The following is a 21,403-nucleotide window of genomic DNA, read 5'->3' as shown; positions in this document are numbered from 1 at the left end:
AAATCTGCTACTGGCCTTTGTACATTTCCGGTGTCCACGGGGGTAGGGAAGAATATGTAGCTTTCCAAAAAGGGTCCTTAATTTAAAGGGAAAAAGAGCACGAGATAGAATATAGCTTTCACAACTCTCTCAAGAGAATGTACAAAAAATGAGGCGGTGATTTAAGGTTGTGTGGCCCTTGCATGCATTCCGTTATGTATATCTATTTGTCGATGAGAGGCGGAGGAGGAAGCGAACAAATATGACAAGGAAAGAGAGAGAGAGAGAGAGAGTGCCTTTCCATGCTTGCGTGTCTCAACAACTTCTTCTGTGGCTGAATAGTGGTTTGCTTTTGAGCTTTTATGGATAGTGCTGTTATATGTTGTGGCCAAGATCACCCCCTTTACCCATTCCCACATATCTCATATGCTCTCTCTCTCTCTCTCTCTCTCTTTTTCAATATGTCCTTGGTGTAATAATCTCTCTCTCTCTCTCTCTCTCTAGCTTTGGGGGTTCAGGGTTTTGGTGGTCCCTTTAGGGAAAAGGCATGTGGGTCGGAATTAATGGCCAACCTTTTGTGCCTGCAGTTTGGCCGCCAAATTTATTCTTGGTGATGCCATCAGCCATCTTACTTATCCACTTTCTCTTCCATTTTTTTTTTTCAGCCCCTTCAGGCTATAAATTTGATAAAAGATAACATGTTTGTAGTCCCCAAGTTTAATGAAATCGGTGTTTACCATTAGAAAAATGATTTAAATAAATCTGCTAATTTATTGTTGCAAAACTCTTAAAATAGAGAGAATAAATATATATAATTAATTAAGACGTTCACGCATCCAAACATACCCTAATAAATAAAATATCTAATGCAAACTACGATAATAACGATTTTGGATGATCAGGATACGCTTACGGATCTTCTAAAATAATAATAAAAAAGACATATTAGAGATAGTAATTCAGAAAGCAAAGTGGCGCCTGAGGTTCAAAGAATTCAACCGCAACAAACATGTGTACTTCATAAAACTTGCTAAAGAGAAAAAAAACACACACACACACTGACACACACACACACAAAAAATGACACGAACACAACAAACATGTGAGTGGTGGGGCCGTGAGAGCGCCTGCATCTTGACGTGCGGCCAAAGCCATTGCATGTCAAGTTGTCAACATGCTTTTGCATTAATATTTAATGATCTTACCCTTCTGTACCCAGTTTCCACTTTCCCATAACAGAAAAAGGAATAAATATTTGTTAATGAACTTTAATTAAAAAAAAAAACCTCAATTTTATTAGGAAACTTACTACTTATTATTACTACAAAATATTACACATTACCCTATGATAATATCTCTGTAAGAACATATCCTTATAAAAAAGATAACTTAAGAGTAGTACCTGTTTTACCGACCATCCCTAAAGCAAGTGGCAAAAAATTTAATGGTTGGTATTCGAAACCCAAGTTCGAATCCTAGTTGATTCGCATTTCTAGCTAAGTTTATTTTTAAATAAAATAAACGAAGTGGGTAGCGTGCTATTTATCTCTAAAAAAAGAAAAAAAAAAAAAATACCTGTTTTATAAAATATAATATTTTATTTTATATTCTTGTGTTAACACTAAAATTTATGAAAACTGAGCCAAAAGGCAACGAAATGGTAAAATACTACATGTTAACCTAAAAGATAATAAACTGTACGTAACTTTACATCTCATCCGTCATTGTAACTGCTAACATCCAAGCAGTTCCTCAACCGATCTCAAAAGAACAAAATCTATTGCCTCTTTCTTATTGGTTCGACCACGTAAGACGCATTAATAATATCACACAATATTTGAATAATCCAAATAAATTTGTTACGTTGGTTGTATAAAAAGTATGTCATCATGCGTTCAACTCTGACTCCATCTATTCCTGAAAGTGCACGGAATAATACAAAAATAAAAATTTAAAAAATTAGAGATGAGTCGCCTTTAATTTATCTTTTGTTGATCAACTTTTATCCTTAGAGCAAGTGACAGAGAATTTGGTAGTTAATATCTGAGATCCAAGTTTGAATCCTACTTGATTCATATTTCTAGCTAAGTTTATTTCTAAATGAAATAAACGAAACGGATAACGTGCTATCTATCTCTAAAAAAAAAAATAATAAAAAGTAAAAAAAATTTCGTGCTTGCTTCTTTTCTTTTGGCTATTTATTTATTTACCCTCGGCGTGTTTTCCAAAACACTTGCGTTTAATTCCCGCTATATAAAACAACTATCTAGACTTCGTCTACCACGTCAGCAGTAGACCATATCCTGAAAAGAATATTTTCTTTTTTTTTTATTTGTAGACTTCTTGGTCACAGTTTAAGCTTTGTTTAAATTTTTTTTTTTTGGACAGTGAGAATGATTATAAAGACTCAAAGGCTTGTTATTTAGGAATATAGTCTTTTTATTAGTTCGGTCTATCGGGTGGGCATGGTCTAACCAAAATTAAAGATTTCCTTTGCTGTTGTTATTTATATAGTAATAACAACATCTAATAACAATCTTTAACATAAAACACAAGAAAAATAATTAAAAAATTAAAGCTATTATTTCATTATAGAATTTATCATATTATCTTCAATTTTTAATTAGACTCTTTGTTTTCTTATATAGCACAATAAAATTAATTTGAGATTGGTACAAATATTAAAGATGTATTTTTTTTCTCTTTCATAGTGGTTTTAGCTTTCCCGGGCCTTGTCACACGCACAAACTTTTCTCAAAGCATTTCTCAACGTACGCCACACAATTCTCTTTTAAGAAATTATCGTATAAACCAAGTGCACCGTAAAGTTCACAATCACCACCTATTAGTATTAGCTTTTCATTTCATCATGTACTTTAAAGTTCAATCCAATTATTTTTTTTTTTTAAAAAATGCAATGCAATATACCGATGCATGCATATGTTGCAGCTAAAAGTTTCTCTTCTCGTCGTCCACTATAGAATCGTTGAACTTACGAGAAAGTATACAAACCAAATACATGCCACCGTGGATGGCATATAGAAACATGGAAAAGGGGGTCAAAACGGGTGATGTTATTTTATATTTATTGTTATTTATATTATATTATTATATATATATTTAAATAGGTGGTTAATTTAAGAGAGAAACAAAAGGGAACCAATTGGGTGACTTTGTGGAGCATTGGTTCCCTCACCACTGCGCCCACGTTGGGTTGTCCATCCGCGGCTCGCCACCTCGTCCCCCTTACTTGCCCGGTTCACAACCGACACGACCCGAACCGGGGTTGGCCCATAGTGCCCGGGTCATGGACCATCACCTCTTCACCATTTACATCATCATCATTCAATGATTCGAATCTTCGTCCATGTACTTAGCACTGGACTTAGACACGAGCTTCGGTTCAAAGCATTTATATTTCAGATGCAATGTTGACCGTTAGCGTCCAATTAATGTACCAATTTTTGACCCCTTTCGACTATAGAAAATTCTATCTGTAGACGCTATTAGTAGAGCGTAAATCTTATATCCTACCATCAAAAAATTATGCAAATAAGTTTGTTTCATACAGTGATTCGTTAATTTTAACAGTACTTTCGACGCGGTTGGTCTAGTCTACAGAACTAAATCAGGTCAGCTTTTTGAATGTCCAACAAGCTACTTAATTTTTGAGAAAGTACATTATATAAAATGCAGTACCTTAACTCGAAAGATATGGATTGTATTTAGGTTATATTTTAAAGCATGTTACTTTTATAGCTACATCACAATTTGCACCACAACCCCTCTCTCACGTGGGATGTAGGCAAACCCATTTCGCAATTTGGCAATTAAACAACCGTCCAGTTCACATGATAATTATTCTAGTCTCCTTCCTCCGTTATTCAGAATTATGTGCTGTATTTTAATTATTATTGTTTATAAGCCATATGAATAATATATATATGTAGAAAATTTTACAATTATTAGTCGTTTACAATGTGAAGAGTTTATAAAATACGCCCGTGCGTGGTGATATATAGCGTGTCACCCAAAAAAACCAAATTCTAGAACCCTAGACAAGGAATATTGGCTTGCATTATGACGGATGGCGTGGGCTCGTGCACGTCGCCTCCTAAACCTAAAACCAAAAACCCCCGCTCAAGCATCGTGCGCTCCAGACCACACCCACAAGCCACGGAATCCCCCCACCCACAATCCCCCTCGACCTCCACCCTAGAACCCCTCCAACCCTTCTTTCTTACCCACATCTCGGCCACTAATTTTTCCACGTCATCTCACCTTGTGGGATTTTTTTTTTTTTCCCTATTGTGTATAATAAATTATTAATATTAATAGGCCAGATTACTACTGTATTTGGTATTGAAATTAATTTGTCAGCCATAAATGTAAATAAGTCTCATGTTATTTGATGATTTTGAACTATAAAATGGGACGTGGCGAGAATGTCACAATATAAATAAAAAAAACTTATAACATTCTAATAATCGGCCATCATCTCTAAAAAAAAAAACATTCTAATAGTCCACCATCCAATCGAAAAGAAGCTGTGAATAAATATTTAAGAATCAAGAATACGTAGCAATAATAATTAAATTTAAGTATTTTGGACCGATGATTTGAGCACCAATAAGTATAGTGGGCTGAATCATGATATTTACGGTATAGATCAATGTTTTAAAAATCGGTTTAATATGACAAGCTGGATCAATTGAATTATAAATTTGGTGATCAAGACAAACACAGGTTAACCTACAAAATCATTGAGTTCAACAAAATTGTAATAAATTGGTTGAATCGGCGGCTCAATAATAAACTATGTTTGCTTGCTGTCCCTAGTATAGGTGGCAAAAGACTTTGATGATTGATGCTCATGATTCCAAATTAGCTACTTTATATTTCTAAAAGAAAAAACAATAAACTATATGCTTGATCTTCAATCAAATGCTAAAAAATAATAATGGCCCTACTAATATTAGAATAGGTTTTATGATCAACAATGTATCCTCTTCATTTTATCTACAGGTTGATTCTTCCTGCTCTACTAACTTGTAATCTATAACTTACGATGTTGGTGGTTAATCCACAACGACCGAGCCACCAAATTTTAAACCGCACTCCAGTGAAGCATTTGGTTCAAAACGGACCCAACTAGGACCTACTTAAGCACCGAACTAGGCTCGCAAGCAAAGATCCAACGGAGGATCCGGGATCTACTCGCCACGTGTACGGCGGATACGCGCCCTCACCTGGGATACGGGCGATATCTACTACTGGGTACAAGACACCGGCCCCTTCACGACACCCGCCCTTCCCTTCGCCCACAAACCCCGTAGCGTCAATAAACCGTCTGCCGATATACTCGACCTCCCATGAGCGCAAACACGTGGACTATTTTAATCTCCAATTCCTAACTCCCTCCAATCCCCCCAACCCACCTACTATATAAACCAACACGACCAGCGCCATCACCACTCTCTGTTTCAAGTTCCATCCCCACAGCTTAAAGCTTCTATATATATAAGTCTCTCCTCCCCCCCGCGCTCTATTCATTAGCCGCATATATACGAAATGGATAGAAAATTAAATTGGGTGAGAGGGAGATGCATTGGGAGAGGCGCCTTCGGGGCGGTGAGCTTGGCGGCGGAGGCGAACACCGGGGAGGTGTTCGCGGTGAAGACCGTCGATTTGGGATCGGCGTCGAAGGAATCGGTTTATTCGATAGAGAATGAGATTGAAATTCTGAGGTCGATCGACTCACCTTGTATTGTTGCGTACCTGGGGGACGATCGAACGGAGGAGGAGGATGCGGGGCGGCGATTGATCCGCGCGTGCCGGAACCTGCACGTGGAGTACGTGGCGGGGGGCACGGTGGGGGAGTTGGCGGAGCGGAGGAAGGGGTTGGAGGAGGCGGAGGTGCGCGCGTACGCGCGGCGCGCGGCGCGGGCGCTCCGGTACCTGCACGACGACGCGGGGGTCGTGCACTGCGACGTGAAGGGGCGGAACCTCCTCTCGGGGCGCGCCCCGGGGGCCGCGAAGCTCGCCGATTTCGGATCCGCGATTAGGGTTTCGGAGGCGGAGGCGGAGGCGGAGGGGAGGGGGGTGCGGGTGCGGGTGCGGGGGACGCCGCTGTGGATGGCGCCGGAGGTGGCGCGAGGGGAGCGGCCGGCGCCGGCGTCGGACGTGTGGTCGCTCGGGTGCGCCGTGGTGGAGATGGCGACAGGGGAGCCCCCGTGGGCGGCGGAGTGGGCGCGCGGCGCCGACGCCGCGGGGGCGATGCTCCGGATCGGGTTCGGGGGCGAGGTCCCGCGGGCCCCCGCGCGAATCTCGAAGCTCGGCCGCGACTTCCTCGACAAGTGCCTGCGCCGGGACCCGGCGGAGCGCTGGAGCTGCGATCGGCTGCTGCGCCACCCCTTCTTGGCGGAGGACGGCGCCGCCGCCGCGTCGTGGCCGTCGCCGCGGAGCGTGCTGGACTGGGGCGATTTCGAGCTCAATGGGGAGATCGATGATGCCGACGAAGCGAATTCGGAGGCGGATTGCGATTCCGATCTCGATTCGAGCAAATTGATCGATCGCGCGAGGGAGAGAGTGAGGGATTTGGCTTCGGGGGCAGAGTTTGTGGATTGGAGGAGCGACCGCGACGAAGACGACGAGGAGGAGGACGAGGACGAGGACGAGGACGAGTGGGAGATGGTGAGAAGGGGGGAGAAAGGGGAGGATACGTCAGGGGAATTTGTGGATTGTCTAGGGGCCGAATTGGAAGAGCGGGATGGGGGTGTTGGTTATGCAAGTTGGGGTGGGGCGTCCAATGGAACGAGAAGCGCTTTTTCGAGCAGCAGCTGCAACAGTTGCAGCTGCAGCGCCGGCGGGGAATGCTGCTGCTGTTGTAAGAGCGGGTTAGAAGGGTGTCAGAACTTGGTTGGATTCAGTTGGGGTTTACTGTATGGGTTGTTGCTTGATCAAACAGATATTAATGCAATTAGACCATTCCTTCTTTTGGTTTCGCTTGGAGATCAACTAATAAGTAGTAAAATTTTTTAGATTTTCTTTCATTTGTGAGTAGTTATTCTCTAACAACCTGACAAGTGATTTAGGAACTTCCCGTTGATTTTTTTAAATACTGATTATGCATTTGTGATTGAATTAACAATAATTAAAATGATACACAATGCTGCTAAGGTTTGTAGAAATTACGACTACTATTATAATTTGAATTTTTCAAGGCTGAATGGGATAGATAACTAGGGAGCATATAGGCTACAGCCTCTTAGTTTTTTTTTTTTTCCTCCCCCCCTTTGTTAATGGCAGAATATATTATTATTCATCGAATCGGATGGATGGTAGGATATATCCCACCATCAATCCCATAATGTTCATATGATGAAAAAATTTTACATACAGAGTTATTCGCATCATTGTTTGCAAGCCATGAATGGACTCTATGTAAGTTTGACACACAAATCTCTAGTGGTCCTACACCCAACCTGATAAGACAACAAATTCTAACTGTTTGACCTAACTTCGGCATGTCAAAAGAAACGATGACTCAGATCAAAACAATGCTAGTTTGGTGAAGCCAATCTTAACTCAATATGGCATTGATATTGAATTGCTTTACACAGGCGTTTCCATTTTGGTGCTTTCCTTGGTTTAGGGTATAAATTAGGATGAATCAGGACAACCGAATACTTATCGTTAAGCCAAAGTGAACGAAATTGCTATAAACCAAATTGAATCGAACTGACAATTTGGCCCATACCAAGTTTGGTTGGGTGCAAGCATTTTTGGCCTATTGTTCCTGGGATTTTTAGTTCGATGGTTTATTATATCTCAGCGAATTTATGAGTCACATGGATTATTCCAAATAATATCCCAATGTTAAATCTCTTTGGCCCAACTATTGGATATACTACAGCTTGATAAAGTGCCGTGTAAATAATAGTATCATAAGTATTGTATTAGGAGGAAAAGAATATACTTTTCATATAGAGGAAAAATACTTTTCACTATTAATAGAAGCTCTAGATATTTTTCCTCTGCTAAATACAATTGCTGTTAGCAGAAGCAGAAGCAAGGTTGAGCATATGATTGTAGTATAATTGTCACGTAGATTCACTTATCGGACTATTTTGGGCCGGGTTACCTTTCTCGGCCCGAAATTATTTCGGGTCCAAATCCTTGACCGGCCCAATACCGTTCATACGATGCTCTAATCCCGCTCACTTGTCCATCTCCCCTTCACAATTCCCGAACCCTAAACCGCAAAAACCCCCTCTTAAACCCTTCTCGCGTTGTGAATCGTATTCTCCTCTCTTAAACTCATAACATAGTTCCAAGAGACTCATAGAGTAGCTTCGGAGCATCTCCTCCTCCTCAGAAGCCGAGTTTTGCGTCGTTTTCTCTGGTACGGATTGGTTTTTGCGTGGTTATTTTGATCGCATAATGGCTCCTTGTGTTCACATCCTCTTGAATTTGTTGTCCATTTTGTTTCAATGGCATGTAGAGGTTGGTATCAGAGATATGTGTTTTTTTTTTAATAGAAAAAAAATTGTGCGTAAATGAGGATTTGGTGTGTTCTCCGTGTTTCGATTTCTAAAGATTTTGGTAAATAAAAGACCCTGCTGTTGTTTCTATAAATTTGGATTTGGTGTGTTCATTGTGGAGGAGATTCATTTATCATAGATTTAATGATGGCTTGGTTACATTGTGCTACACTGTACTCAGTTTATTCACTGCAATGGATTACCTGTATGTGCAATTTACTCACTGCATTGAACTCTCCATAACTCGATTTAGTCACTGTTGCTTTCTAAAACACTCAATAACCCTACTTCTTTGACGATGTTTCGCTTGCAACTATTGGTTGGCATCTTCCATCAATCTCGAATTAATTTCTTCAAAAGTAAGCCGAGAATAACAAACGGGGTGGTGGGGTTTTGATATTTTGATCATCATTTTCTGTAACAGATAATTTTTCTTATTTCGATATTGCTATGTGGGACAGGGCAAACGGAGAATTTGTAGATTTCCATGAATCCGTTTTCCGAAGAAAATGACGTTATCGAAATGTATAATGTTATTGATTTGTTTTCATGTCATTCTATGAAAAATTGAATGGGCTTATCTTTGGTGTTGTAGAGATTTATGATGCTGTTAAGCTGTGCCAAACATTGCAGTGGAGAATGCAATGAAGCTCGTAAGACCCCACAATAGGTACCTTCTTCGAACTACTTGTTGATTGCTACTCATATGAATGCTCTAAATAAGCTATGCATCAGTGTCCAAATGATGCTCACTGTTGTAGTTAAACTGATAGAATATCATGTCATTCGGTTTTATTTAATTATATTTTGTCACCAACATGCATACAACTGATGAATTTCAGGACAGTGTAGATGGATTATTGTTGCCCTGAACTGATCTAGTGCATCAGTGGCCACTTTTCAAAGGGCCATAAGATGCAAATGAAAATATTAAAAAGTTAAAGAAAGAAAAAAATAAATCTATTGATATGTCAAACAATAGTTTATCTGAAAACACCATGAGATATGAAATTAATGAAAAAAAAAAGAGCAAAAAAGGCTGGTTTTTTATGTACATTATAATTCTGTGAAGTCGGACTGATTGTGGCTATTATTTTTAACTCTGCTGATCAGCAATCAGATAATAGAATAAGAGTTTGATTACCAAAAAAGATAAAATCTGTATCTAACTAATCCTCGTCGTTGAATTCAGGCTCAGATTTAACAGCCACAGAATTACGACAACAATCGCCGTCATTATCCTCCATTCGAAGCTGATTGATGTAGCTCTTCACCTCCTCCGCAATCATCTGTCTCATTATAGTCACGAAACACATATCCCGCATCGCTGTCATCGTCGCCGGCACCTCCGACCTCCTCTCGGCTTCACCAGCCCCACCACTGCTACTTGCTGCCTCGCCTGGCGGGCTGAGGCTCAACGATGTTACTGGATCCGCCGTGATCACCAGCGGCGGAGGCGGTGGAGGGATTCGTGCTGCCACCACCGCTGCCTCCACCTCCTCATCGGCAGGATCACCATCATCGTCCCTGATGCAGAGACGCTTGTTGGAGTCATCGGCTCCAGCGAGATCTGGGGCGGTGGCGTTGGCAGCGGCGTGGCGGCGGCGGCGGCGAAGGGTGGAGTTCCAGTGGTTCTTGATGGCGTTATCTGTGCGTCCGGGGAGCAGACGGGCAATGGCGGCCCACTTATTCCCAAACTGCGCGTGGGCCGCGACGATCGCAGCGTCCTCCGCGGGAGTAAAAGGCCGGTGGTGCACATCCGGACTCAGCTGATTGCACCACCTGAGCCGGCACGACTTGCCCGACCGCCCGGGGATCCCGTCGCTGATCAGGCTCCAATTCCTCGCCCCGTGATCCTTCACCAGCTGTGTCAGCATCGCGTCTTCTTCGGGGCTCCACGAACCTTTAATCCTCTGCTGCTGCTGCCTCTCCTCCGCGACCATTTTGGTAATAAAAATAACCTTTTTTTTCCCCTCTCCCTCTTCTTGTTCATCCTCTATGATTTCCTTCCTGGTTTGTTATAAATAAGTGGGGGGTTTTTGGGTCGTTTCATTGGGGGGTTTGTTCTGAAGCGGTTTGGGGGACGTTAAGGGGAAAGTTTTGCGTTTGCATCCAACAACACCAACAACCGTTTCGGCTTTTTGGCGTGATCGTTGGGGCTGTGGGTGGCATGAACCGTTCGTATATTAATAAAACCGCTCACCAATGAAACCACTCGATCCCCCCCACCCCCCTAAACCGCGTGGTCTCTCTCTCTCGCTCGATCTTTTGGTACAATTGTACGTAGACCTCTCAATTATTGCGTTTTCAAAATTGTCCCCTCAACTTTGGGTTTTTTTTTTTATAAATATTCTTTTAATTTGTGAAATTAAAAGTGATTTTGCTCAAATGACTGATGATTCTATAAAATCAAGTGGGTTTAATTATTTTTTTAACTGATAAAGTGTGAATTAGATTTGGAAATGATAGTGGTTGAGAAGTTGAGGGGACTTCGATGAACAATAATTGAAGTTTAAGGTCCTAGTACGAATGTCGCTAGTGTTGAGGGGTTCGGATGCGTTAGTACCTAATGGATATACCTACGCCCGTTTTTTACGGTTGAACTCTCTAATTCTGTTTCGGTTGAGGACCGAAAAGTCGGTGGCCGTTACTCGGGTTTTGAAATGGCGTTTCAAAATGGGAGTGGTTATATCGGGTGCGTGGTTTCTTGTTACCGGTACTAGTCATTGCTTTTATAGTACCAAACAACCACCCAAAAAAAAAAAATCCTCAATAATATATCAGTGGATAACAAAATTTGTGTGCTTTTAAGACCTAAAGTTTGGCACCTAATCAGTATTCAATAATCAATGTGCTTCAGTTACCTTAACAATAAATATTAGAATACATATTATACACTCGCTCAATATATATAGATCAAGATTAGCATCTTTTATTTTGAATTCAAAAATTTTATTATCAAATTTTAAAGATTTTTTTAATTTTTACCATTTATTCTGGCATGATTTATTTATTAAGTAAACAATACAAAAAAATTTTTAAATTTTATTCTTAAGAATTTCATATACCCTAGAATATATTTAACGGTGTAGATTGTTAATTTGAATACTCTTAAGATCGAAAATGAGACTATAGTACTAGAGCTTCGGTATTATAGATAGTATAGTAGCCTATCATAGTATATATATATATATATATATATATAGTTAGTAACTATCAAATTTCTCTGTCGTTAGATTTATTCTTTATCATTTCATCGTATATCATACTATTATAACCAACACCCGCTCAATCTTAGAAGATTAAGATTATTATTATCCTAACAGCACATTTTTTCATCCAATAACCGAAAATTCGATAGTACCAAACGCTTGGTACTGTCGATAGTTTAGTAATGTGATATATATATAGAACTAAGCTATAATATATTATTAATAGTACCAAGTCATTGTGTCCTATCAAGTTTTTGGCTATTAGATTAAGAGATGTGGTTAGGCATGGTTAGGATGATGTGGGTCCCCTAGGGTTGAAGTGGATGGTTGGTTGAATAGTATGACTCTAACGAGTGAAAATGATCAAAAGGGTAGATCTAACGGCGAAAAATTGTAGCACCAAGTGCTTCGTGCTAATTAATAGCATAGTAGCCGGACTCTCTCTCTCCTCTTCTCTCTCTCTCTCTCTCTCTCTCTCTCTTTATATTATAATATTATATATATATATATATATATATATTACATAATTTTATTTTGAAGTGATCTTTTGGATGGTTCAAATAATATGTATATAGAAGTTGTGAACTAAATAAAAGAGACAATAATTTGTGGGTGAATCAACTCATTTTTAGGAAATTAGAAGTGAAATCATATAGGAATAAATTTTCTTTATTTTTTAGAAGGATCATAGAAAGAATATCTTAACCTACTCATTTGTGACATGAATTCATATTCGCATAAAATGCAATCACTCTACAAAGATTGTTTAGTAAAATGCAATCACTCTACAAGATTGGTTTTGTGTTATCAATTAGAATTATCCTTTTTAACAAAATAAAATATTAGTGTGTTTGAGCAACAATAAATTAATCATATTTATTAGAAATTATTTATTATTTTATTATCCTGTTTATTGATCACATTAATAAAACCAGTACTATTTATATACATGATGATTTTGGCTTTCCTCTTAAGGGATTTAAATAAAAATGTTTCAGAATTATATATTTTAATGTATAAGTCTGAATATAAAGGTAACACACTAATAAGGTGTGTACAATAATTAAAGTTTGGAAAGTTTCCACCTAATGGCTCAACTAGTGCAACAAGCGCGTTTGTTCGTTAACAACCTCCACTAATTCGATGTCATATGTTTTTTTTTTTTTTCTTTAAAATTTTGTTTGACTTTTTATTGTTTGTGAATGGTAGTTATACTTTTAATTTGGACTATTCAAAAGCATTTATTTGATGAGTTCATATAAGCCACATGATGTTACCAAAATGAAACAATTTCTTTAAGAAAGCGTGTAGGACTGTACGGACAAAATATGTATTTTAGTAGGAGTACAAAAAAGATTTTTAGTATGAATGGAGAAACTATTAAATGGATCAAGTGAGATATGTCGCCATTAAAAAGTTTATATATGTATGAAAATTTATAATTTTAAAAGACACATTAGTGAGAAGATAACAAAAATTAACAACATTAAAATATTTATTATTTTTTATATAGAAAATTTTCAGTATGTTACCAACTTTAGTATTTCGGATCAAGCTATCAATATTTTTTAAAAATCTCTCTTTCTTTAAATTTTGGACAAAACAGTAGTATGTCATTCATTTCATTTATTTTCTTAAATAAATTTAGTTGAAAAAATAAAATCATTATATTTAAAATTTGAGACATTAAATACCAACCATCAACTCTTTATCATAGACACCAGGATAGTTACTTTTTTAGTAAGTTATTTACTCTTTGTTTGATATTTAAATGTGGGGATGACTCTAATGCCACAGTACAGTTCGGTGGACACGCAAAAGACATGTCTTAGGTATGATGAAATATCTTAAAAGTTTTTTCTATATAAATATTAATAAATCGATTATGATATATTTTTTAGTGGTTTTACTTAAAAATAAAGAAGCATAGAAAAAAAAAAAATCTTTTATGTTTTAATCCCAACCTCGTTTTATCTCCTTGATGAGGTTGATTATTAAATAGGCCCCTTAATGCTTTCACTTGCTTCGTGCTGATAATTGTTTTTTTGTGAATTAAAATAAAAGGAACCATTAAATTGTTAATTCAACATAAATAAACTAAATTAAAATTTTTTAAAAAATATAAATGTGTTTATGTGTTAGTATATATATATATATGAAATAAAAGAGATAAAAAGGAAGATTTGGAGCTTTTTGGCGATTATTGAAAAATAATACAGAATTTTATTTTATACTGTATTTAATATTTTGAAAAATTCTATACTCTGTAAAAAAAGGAATTCTTTTTTATAGTTTAGATTGCCTCTTAAAAAATACTCTGTTTTAGTTTTTATATAAAATAAATTAAGAAAAATTATACGAATCATAATAAATTTTTCAAAATTGAGATTTTTTTTTGAACATAACTAAAAATAACTTCTCCTCCTTCGGCCCATCTCCACCGCCGTCACTCTCCTTGGACCTTCCAAACAGATCAATTAAAAAGAAATTTTGTTTAAAAAAAAATTAAAGTAATTTAATCTATTACTCTGACTAGAGTAATTTTTTTTATTGGACCTTCCAAACAGGTCAAATAAAAATAAATTTTTTAAATAAATTAAAGTAATTTGATCAATTACTCTGTACTAGATCTGCCAAACAGGTAAAATGTGTAACATTTGATTGGTTAGTTTGTTATGTCTCAAATAAAAATATATAATAGTAATAACGTCCTTCTAGAAAATTAGATAACTGATGAGAGTTACATTTGACCAAAAATAGCTGTTTTTCTTGAATATTTTGAGAATTAAAAATAAAAATTGAAATACTACGAGTTCAAATTATTCGGCGGTTTTGTTCACACAAAAGATCAATATTATTCATTGAATGCACGACAGAAACAGTCAGAAACAGTTAGAATTGTTATGAAGGTAATAACTTTTTCTCAATCATGTCTCTCTACTCGTCTTTTTCATCATATGGATGGTTGCTAATGATTAATTATGAGTTAAGTTAAGGAAAAAATCTTTTTTGTACTATGTATTTCATTTGGAATTTGTACGAAGTAAATTAGATTTTATTCAGTCATGTATAATTAACTTAAAAGTTTACTAAAATATCGACATAATCTTCGCACTGATCTTAATTCTTAATAAGATAGAACAACATATCTCGTACATCCAGTTACCAAATCTCTAAACAACACATTAACCAAATATTAATAACTTCACTATCTATGATATATTCAACCAGATATTAATAAGTTCACTATTTATTACATTGAAGTCGCCGATTACATCTAGAATAATTGGCTAAGAATTTAATAGTTGATACCCGAACTCTCAAATTCGATGCTTATTTGTTTCTTGAGAAACGTCAAAGTGAATAGAATACTATCTTTCTCTTAAAAAAAAAAAAAAAACTGTTAATTGGGCTATATTGGGCCACTGAACATGAGAATATGATCAGCTTGTTGTAGCTTGAACTGGGCTCTATGGTTTTTGCAGGTACCTAGTGATACAATTTTCTTAGTTAATAGTTAACTAAGGCCAAATTAATTGTCAATTGTGGCTGTAGTTTAGTGGTAAGAATTCCACGTTGTGGCCGTGGAGACCTGGGCTCGAATCCCAGCAGCCACAATTTTCTAGAAGAACAAAATATTGTTCTCTCAGATCTACATTTTATTCACTACTTTGTGTCTCATTTTCTAAATTTGGTTTTGTTCTCTCAGGTCTACATTTTATTCACTACTTTGTGTCTCATTTTCTAAATTTGGTTGGATTGTGAATTCGAACCCATGTTTGGTCATTTTCAAATTTGGTTGGATTGTGAATTCGAACCCATGTTTCAGTCATTTTCAAATTTTAGACTTGAGTTGGATAAAAAATATTGTTCAACTTTTTCTTTCATTAGTAGGCCCAGGCTGAGAAAAAGAAAAAGAACAAAGCAACAAAGGAGGCAGGGATAAATCTGATGGGGAACATGTGCAGCAACAAAGAAACTTGGGTTATGATTTATGCAGCAGCAGAAACCAAGTAATAAATGTTTCTACTTCAATTTCTATTCCCTCTGCATCAAGGCACTTCCATGCACATTAATGTTCACCCTTCCTTATTTCTTGTCGTATTCCTTATTTCTTGTCGCAAAGGACAATTATATATCTACTATCAGTAGTATTTTAGTATCTTTCTCCATATATATATATATATATATTACAAATTAATTAAATGTACAGATGCATTTTTGAAGTTGACACCTCTTTAAAATCATGGTAGATCTGCAAAATAAAATATTGAGACTTTCTTGTTCTCGAGTCGAATTTTTTCTAGAGCATGTGCTACAAGAGATTGACATTAGAAACTAGTTATTTTCACAAACGAAAAAAAGAAGAAGAAGAGGAAAATTATGAAACAACGAAGAATTTGAATGGAAGGAATCAACTCATGCTTAGGAGATTTTTGAGGACCATAGGTAGGAGTTGTGATTTAAAGAGAATAGTAGATGAGAAATAACTGAGAATTGACATTTCAGATTAAAATTTAAGAACCATGTACTTTAACTCCCTTTTGTTTTTTTTTGCCCTTTTGCTTTTATTTTTGCATTCTCTCTTTTACTTTTTTACCCTTTCTCTGGACATAATTAAAGCTCTCAGAGTGGCAAAGGAAAACCCATCTTTGTTCTTTTTCAGAGAACTTCATAGCCAAGTAAGCCTTCAGAATCTTAAAAAAAGCAAAAGTGCATGAGAAAAACCAAAATAGAATAATAATGTACCACATAAAACAGGCAAAATACAAATTCCCGAATAATAATAATAGTAAGTAATAATATCAATCTAATCACACAACTACAACATGATTTGGTGATATCAGAAAACACACCAATACTATGTTCAAAACTAAATCCCATGTGTTTCACAAGAAAGAGGTTCATAACAGTATAAGAGAATTAAACACGATCAGTTTAATAGGCCACACTACATTATGCGAAAATTCTTTGTACCTAAGCATCAAATTTCGATGATCGAAAAAAGCTCGCAAGCAGCGTAAAGAAAATCTGTCGAAATCGGATTATTTCGACCATTAAGTTTATTAGGTTAGGTCCCAACAAATTCCTGTCCAAGAAAGCTACGCCATATCAACCACTTTTAAGCAAAGTAATTAACCCAGCACCAGGCCTTACCTACCTATACATTGCAGAAAAAAATAGTCTAAAATGACTAGTGTAGTGTTAACATAATCACCTATTAGTTTCGCCTTCTAGAGACACCTAGGTTATTTTCTTAAGGACTAATCAGTAATTTTCAATCACAAGCCACCTCTGGAAACAATATAGGGAGGATAGTGAGGAAATTACAATAGAAAAAACAGCCCTACCGAAACAAGAAAAGATGAGCTTCTTAGATCGAAAAATGACAAGGGAGGAGAACACTTGCACTGATAGTCTGAGGAGCAAGCTCGATGCGACGGTCGCGAGAAACCGCGGTTTAGAGAAGGAGAATGAACTGCTGAAGCAAGAAGTAGAGCATCTAAAAGCACAGATGGCTTTGCTTCGAGGCCAAGAAGCTGATCGAAGATCGATGCCATCCAAGAAGCTGCAAAGTGCTATCTGTAGTAACTTTTCTACACAGGAAAAGCCGACAATTCACAATAATGCCGAAGAAGAAGGTAGTGAAAATGAAGGCTTCAATTCATATTCTAAGAAAGAAATTTCAATGAGGAGACGAACACCGAGAGTGCCGAAGCCACCACCAACTCCTATATGTTTGCCACCGAAACCAAATATTGGAAAGGAAGCATGGCTATCGCCACCGCCGCCACCGCCGCCACCCTTCGCTTTAAAACCGCAAGGTGGTGGTATAAAAGCTTTAAGAAGAGTACCGGAATTGGTAGAATTATATCGCACACTGACACGAAAAGAAGGAAAAGCAGATGTTAGAGCGGGCAATATGGGAAGTCCAGTGGCTACGAATACTCGAGAGATGATCGGAGAGATCGAGAATAGATCGGCCTACCTTTTAGCTGTAAGCATGAAAACTCTAGACTTCCTTTCTTCATTAAATTCTCGTTCAAACTTTTTGGCTAAAACATTCATCAAGCATAGCAAATGATTAGATTACTGCTTTTGGTTGCTCATCTAGAAAATCTTGCATATCACTATCTTCAAATGTATACATAAATCACTGTATCGAAACCATTTTGTCGGATGACTAATCACAAATTAGTAAAAGAAAATAAATAGATCTAATGCAGAGGTGTTGAACAGATCAAATCAGATGTAGAAACCCAGGGAGAATTCATCAACTTCTTGGCAAAGGAGATAGAAAATGCGGCGTATAAGGACATAGCTGATGTAGAAGCATTTGTCAAGTGGCTCGATGAGGAGCTATCCTATCTGGTCGACGAAAGGGCGGTGCTGAAGCACTTTGCTCAATGGCCTGAGAGAAAAGCAGATGCAATGCGAGAAGCAGCTTTTGGCTTCCGAGATCTGAAGAGTCTCGAATCAGAAGTATCCTCATTCCACGACGATGAAAGATTACCCGCTATGGTTTCTCTCAAACGCATGCAAGCATTGCAAGACAAGTGAGTCTATGGGTAGAATACTATAGTCAGAAGCTGTACATACTCAAATAAGATAAAATGTATAATGCTTTGGTTACTTTTCTGCGCAGATTGGAGCGTAGTGTACATAATATTGAAAGGGTAAGGGATACGGCAATCAGAAGGTACAAGGATTTCAAGATTCCATGGGAATGGATGCTGGACACTGGTATGATTGCGCAGGTACGTAGATTGCTTCTTAATCTTTATAGAAGATCAGTATGTGAAAAAAGGAGTGGGATTTTACCCATACATCCCTGCGATCATCTAATTGCCTGTCTTTTTCCTAAAAATTCAAACTTTGATATGCATCATGCAAAATTTTAGCTTCATACAAAGGGCATATGCAAAAATTCAGGTTTTGCAAGAACATGTATGCAAATATCTCTAAGAAGAATAGTACCCAGTTTCTGTCTTTCAAGCAGATTTCAATCTAAATGATAAAGAACTTTGAACAAGCTAATTTAAGAAAAGTAAAACAGGAGAAACATCCAATTACGTCTGCGAAGAGCAAAATGATACGAGCTCTGTTTCTAACCAGAAGCATTGCTAATATTTACTGGGAATAAAATTATGCCGATGTGTCCTTCTGTGCAGCTTAAGTTAGGCTCCATGAAACTTGTGAAAGAATACATGATTCGAGTAGTGACAGCAGTAAAATCAGATTCATCCTTAGATGATGAGGAGTTAACTCTCCAGGGTGTTCGATTTGCATTTCGAGTGCACCAGGTAGCCTCCTTCTTTATACTTTTACTTTCATAGGAGTAATTGATGTATACTAACATCAAGAACTAAGGTCTTTACAGTTTATCAATGGATTCGATGAAGACGGTCGGCATGCATTCCGAGAACTGAAGAAATTAGCAACCAAGTCGTAGTCAGATCATTGTTATTCTTTCTTATACAGTGAAAGAAGCAGCACTCAGGATCAAATTACTTGGCTACATAAACTAAGAATTCTGAAGCTGCAATCCTCGATACCACCTCTCAAAGCTTGGATCCTTACATAATTTACGTTTTCTAAATGCTTTCTGAGATAAAGAGATTCATGTTTAATTAATTAAGATCCCAGGTTCATTATGGCCTTATGCCTTGTTTTCAGAATTGCGGTATGTCTTTAAAGTCATACAGATGAGAGAGAGATGTACTACATATTTTCTAAACATATAGAAGTGCATGAAAAAAAGAAATTTCAGACAATTACAAACCCAAATAGTAATTAATTGTGGCATCTTTGAAAATATATCAAAAGCATAAGTCTCTTTGATTTGCATTCAATGATCAGAAGATGCAATAATTGTACTAAAAGTTGATGTTTCTCCTAACACATCTATCTGTTGATGTATGTCTTATAATTGGTAGGCCTTTGGCTTCGCTATGTAAGCATGAGCCACAAACACTGAATCACTTATAAATTAGAAATTCTCTTCATACATTCCTAGATTCAAGTAATGTTGAAGCAGAGAAATAAGGATTATCGAAAAGAGATGGGAATGTAAAGCGATGAATTCAGCGACCATACCATCATATGAATTATCTAAACTCATGACATTAGCTTGATGGTTCCTTTGGATAATTAACCATTATGGTGCTTCCATATTTTGCTGCGCCAAAATGTTAAAATATAGTATCTTTTTTAATAGACTACTAAAACATCACTTTACCAAATAGCCTACATCCTATAACAGGGCCAAACAGACCCGAAGTGTACATTAGAAGCGGAAATAACTTAAAATATCCAGTGAGACATTTTATCGAACACAACAGCCTCACTTTTCTTAAATCACTTGCACTGATCTAATCTGTTGGTTAGATAACAAAGAACTTAATAACACAAACCTTTCTATAGATACAAGAAAGGAATAAGCCCAAATATGAGAATGAGCAATACTACTTGTACATCCAAAAGTGGATATAAATCATACAGTTTTGTTTATATAGTGACCAAATATTTTGGACTAATCCTATCACTCCTTACACTTTTAATACTAAAAATTCAAAAGATTTACATCCAAACAATCGATATACAAAGTAGCATTTCTACTTTAGATATTTTATGCAAAAACAAAAAATAAAAATAAATTACATGATCATCTTTGATTAGAAAAGTAAATATAAAAGGCCTAACAATAAATGCAAGGATCACCTACAGTAGCGTTACGGCGCATGCGATAATCATTTTCAAAAGTAGATCAATAAAAATGAAAAGTAAAAAAAATTTTTAAAAAAATCAATCAAAGTGTTTGCCCCAAATATGGAACTTCCCATGCACTTGCCATGTAAAATGCTCCAATAAAGCTTAAAAGTCAAACTTAAATTTTTATAACAGCTAAAATTACAGATCAGGATCCAATAGAGAACTGAGAATTTCACATGCTTTTCTTTTTTTTTTAAATCTATTTTTTGGTTGAAAGGTGACAATTTTACATGCTATAATTATGATAGTGGAAGACCACCAAAGTCACTGCTTTAATTGCACTCAAAATTCCACCAAACAATTGAGTCTTCTCCTTCTATACCCACAATCAACTTTCTCAATTTCTTAAAAATTATATATACCAAACAAAATGTGGATAAAATTAATTTTATATACTTTTGATTTGGTTTATTTATTGTTATTATTTGGCTAGAGAAAAAATTTCTAAAATACCAAAAAAAAAAATCTATATTTAACATCCTTTTATATTATCTATACTATATATAACACTTACTTCCTTATGATATTTTATATCTATAAACTGTATTGAAAATGTACAAACATGATAAAAGAGTACACATTATACCTCTTTTAATCTACTCACCAAGGGTACGTGTACACGACTAGCCATTGATATTTGACACAGTTGATCTCGAAATCATCAAAATGTAGCTTATAAAAATCAAGAAAACTTTCTACAAAAGTCTATCCAAAAAATAAGAATAGCCAAACATTGAATTTAATATATATTTTTTAAAGAATAATATAAGCAATGATTATATATATATATAATATATATATATATATATAATAGTGGACATCAACCTAATAAAATTGATTACTTTTTTTTTTTGGTAGTATACTATATTGGATTTCTTCCACTCTCAACTCTTTACT

At 36.5% G+C, this 21,403-nt stretch overlaps 3 protein-coding genes and 1 non-coding gene across 4 annotated transcripts; 3 read left to right on the top strand and 1 right to left on the bottom strand.

Annotated features, from left to right (window-relative positions):
* Positions 5,427 to 7,229, top strand: LOC109708618 (mitogen-activated protein kinase kinase kinase 3). Its single transcript, XM_020230425.1, has one exon. The coding sequence runs from the start codon at positions 5,551 to 5,553 to the stop codon at positions 7,018 to 7,020; it is 1,470 nt and encodes a 489-aa protein (XP_020086014.1). The 5' UTR covers positions 5,427 to 5,550; the 3' UTR covers positions 7,021 to 7,229.
* On the bottom strand, positions 9,466 to 11,323 carry LOC109708619 (transcription factor MYB44-like). The gene has a single exon (XM_020230426.1). The coding sequence runs from the start codon at positions 10,463 to 10,465 to the stop codon at positions 9,692 to 9,694; it is 774 nt and encodes a 257-aa protein (XP_020086015.1). The 5' UTR covers positions 10,466 to 11,323; the 3' UTR covers positions 9,466 to 9,691.
* TRNAH-GUG lies at positions 15,280 to 15,351 on the top strand. The gene has a single exon. It is a non-coding gene; the product is annotated as a tRNA-His (tRNA).
* LOC109708399 (protein CHUP1, chloroplastic) lies at positions 16,805 to 19,522 on the top strand. The gene is made up of 5 exons (XM_020230120.1): positions 16,805 to 17,732; positions 17,975 to 18,291; positions 18,381 to 18,492; positions 18,907 to 19,038; positions 19,116 to 19,522. Exons 1-5 carry the CDS (start codon positions 17,100 to 17,102, stop codon positions 19,185 to 19,187), a joined length of 1,266 nt encoding a protein of 421 aa, XP_020085709.1. The 5' UTR covers positions 16,805 to 17,099; the 3' UTR covers positions 19,188 to 19,522.

Source organism: Ananas comosus, linkage group 4 (genome assembly GCF_001540865.1).
Source record: "Ananas comosus cultivar F153 linkage group 4, ASM154086v1, whole genome shotgun sequence".
NCBI classification, from domain to species: Eukaryota; Viridiplantae; Streptophyta; class Magnoliopsida; order Poales; family Bromeliaceae; genus Ananas; species Ananas comosus.
Note: the sequence above shows the minus strand (reverse complement) of the source record. Positions and strands in the feature narration are given on the sequence as shown.

Coding starts and splice junctions, on each gene's coding strand:
- LOC109708618 (XM_020230425.1), top strand. CDS start 5,551: ATGGATAGAAAATTAAATTGGGTGAGAGGGAGATGCATTGGGAGAGGC.
- LOC109708619 (XM_020230426.1), bottom strand. CDS start 10,465: ATGGTCGCGGAGGAGAGGCAGCAGCAGCAGAGGATTAAAGGTTCGTGG.
- LOC109708399 (XM_020230120.1), top strand. CDS start 17,100: ATGAGCTTCTTAGATCGAAAAATGACAAGGGAGGAGAACACTTGCACT. Junction 18,292..18,380: donor ATGCAAGCATTGCAAGACAA/GTGAGTCTATGG, acceptor TTTTCTGCGCAG/ATTGGAGCGTAGTGTACATA. Junction 18,493..18,906: donor ACACTGGTATGATTGCGCAG/GTACGTAGATTG, acceptor CCTTCTGTGCAG/CTTAAGTTAGGCTCCATGAA.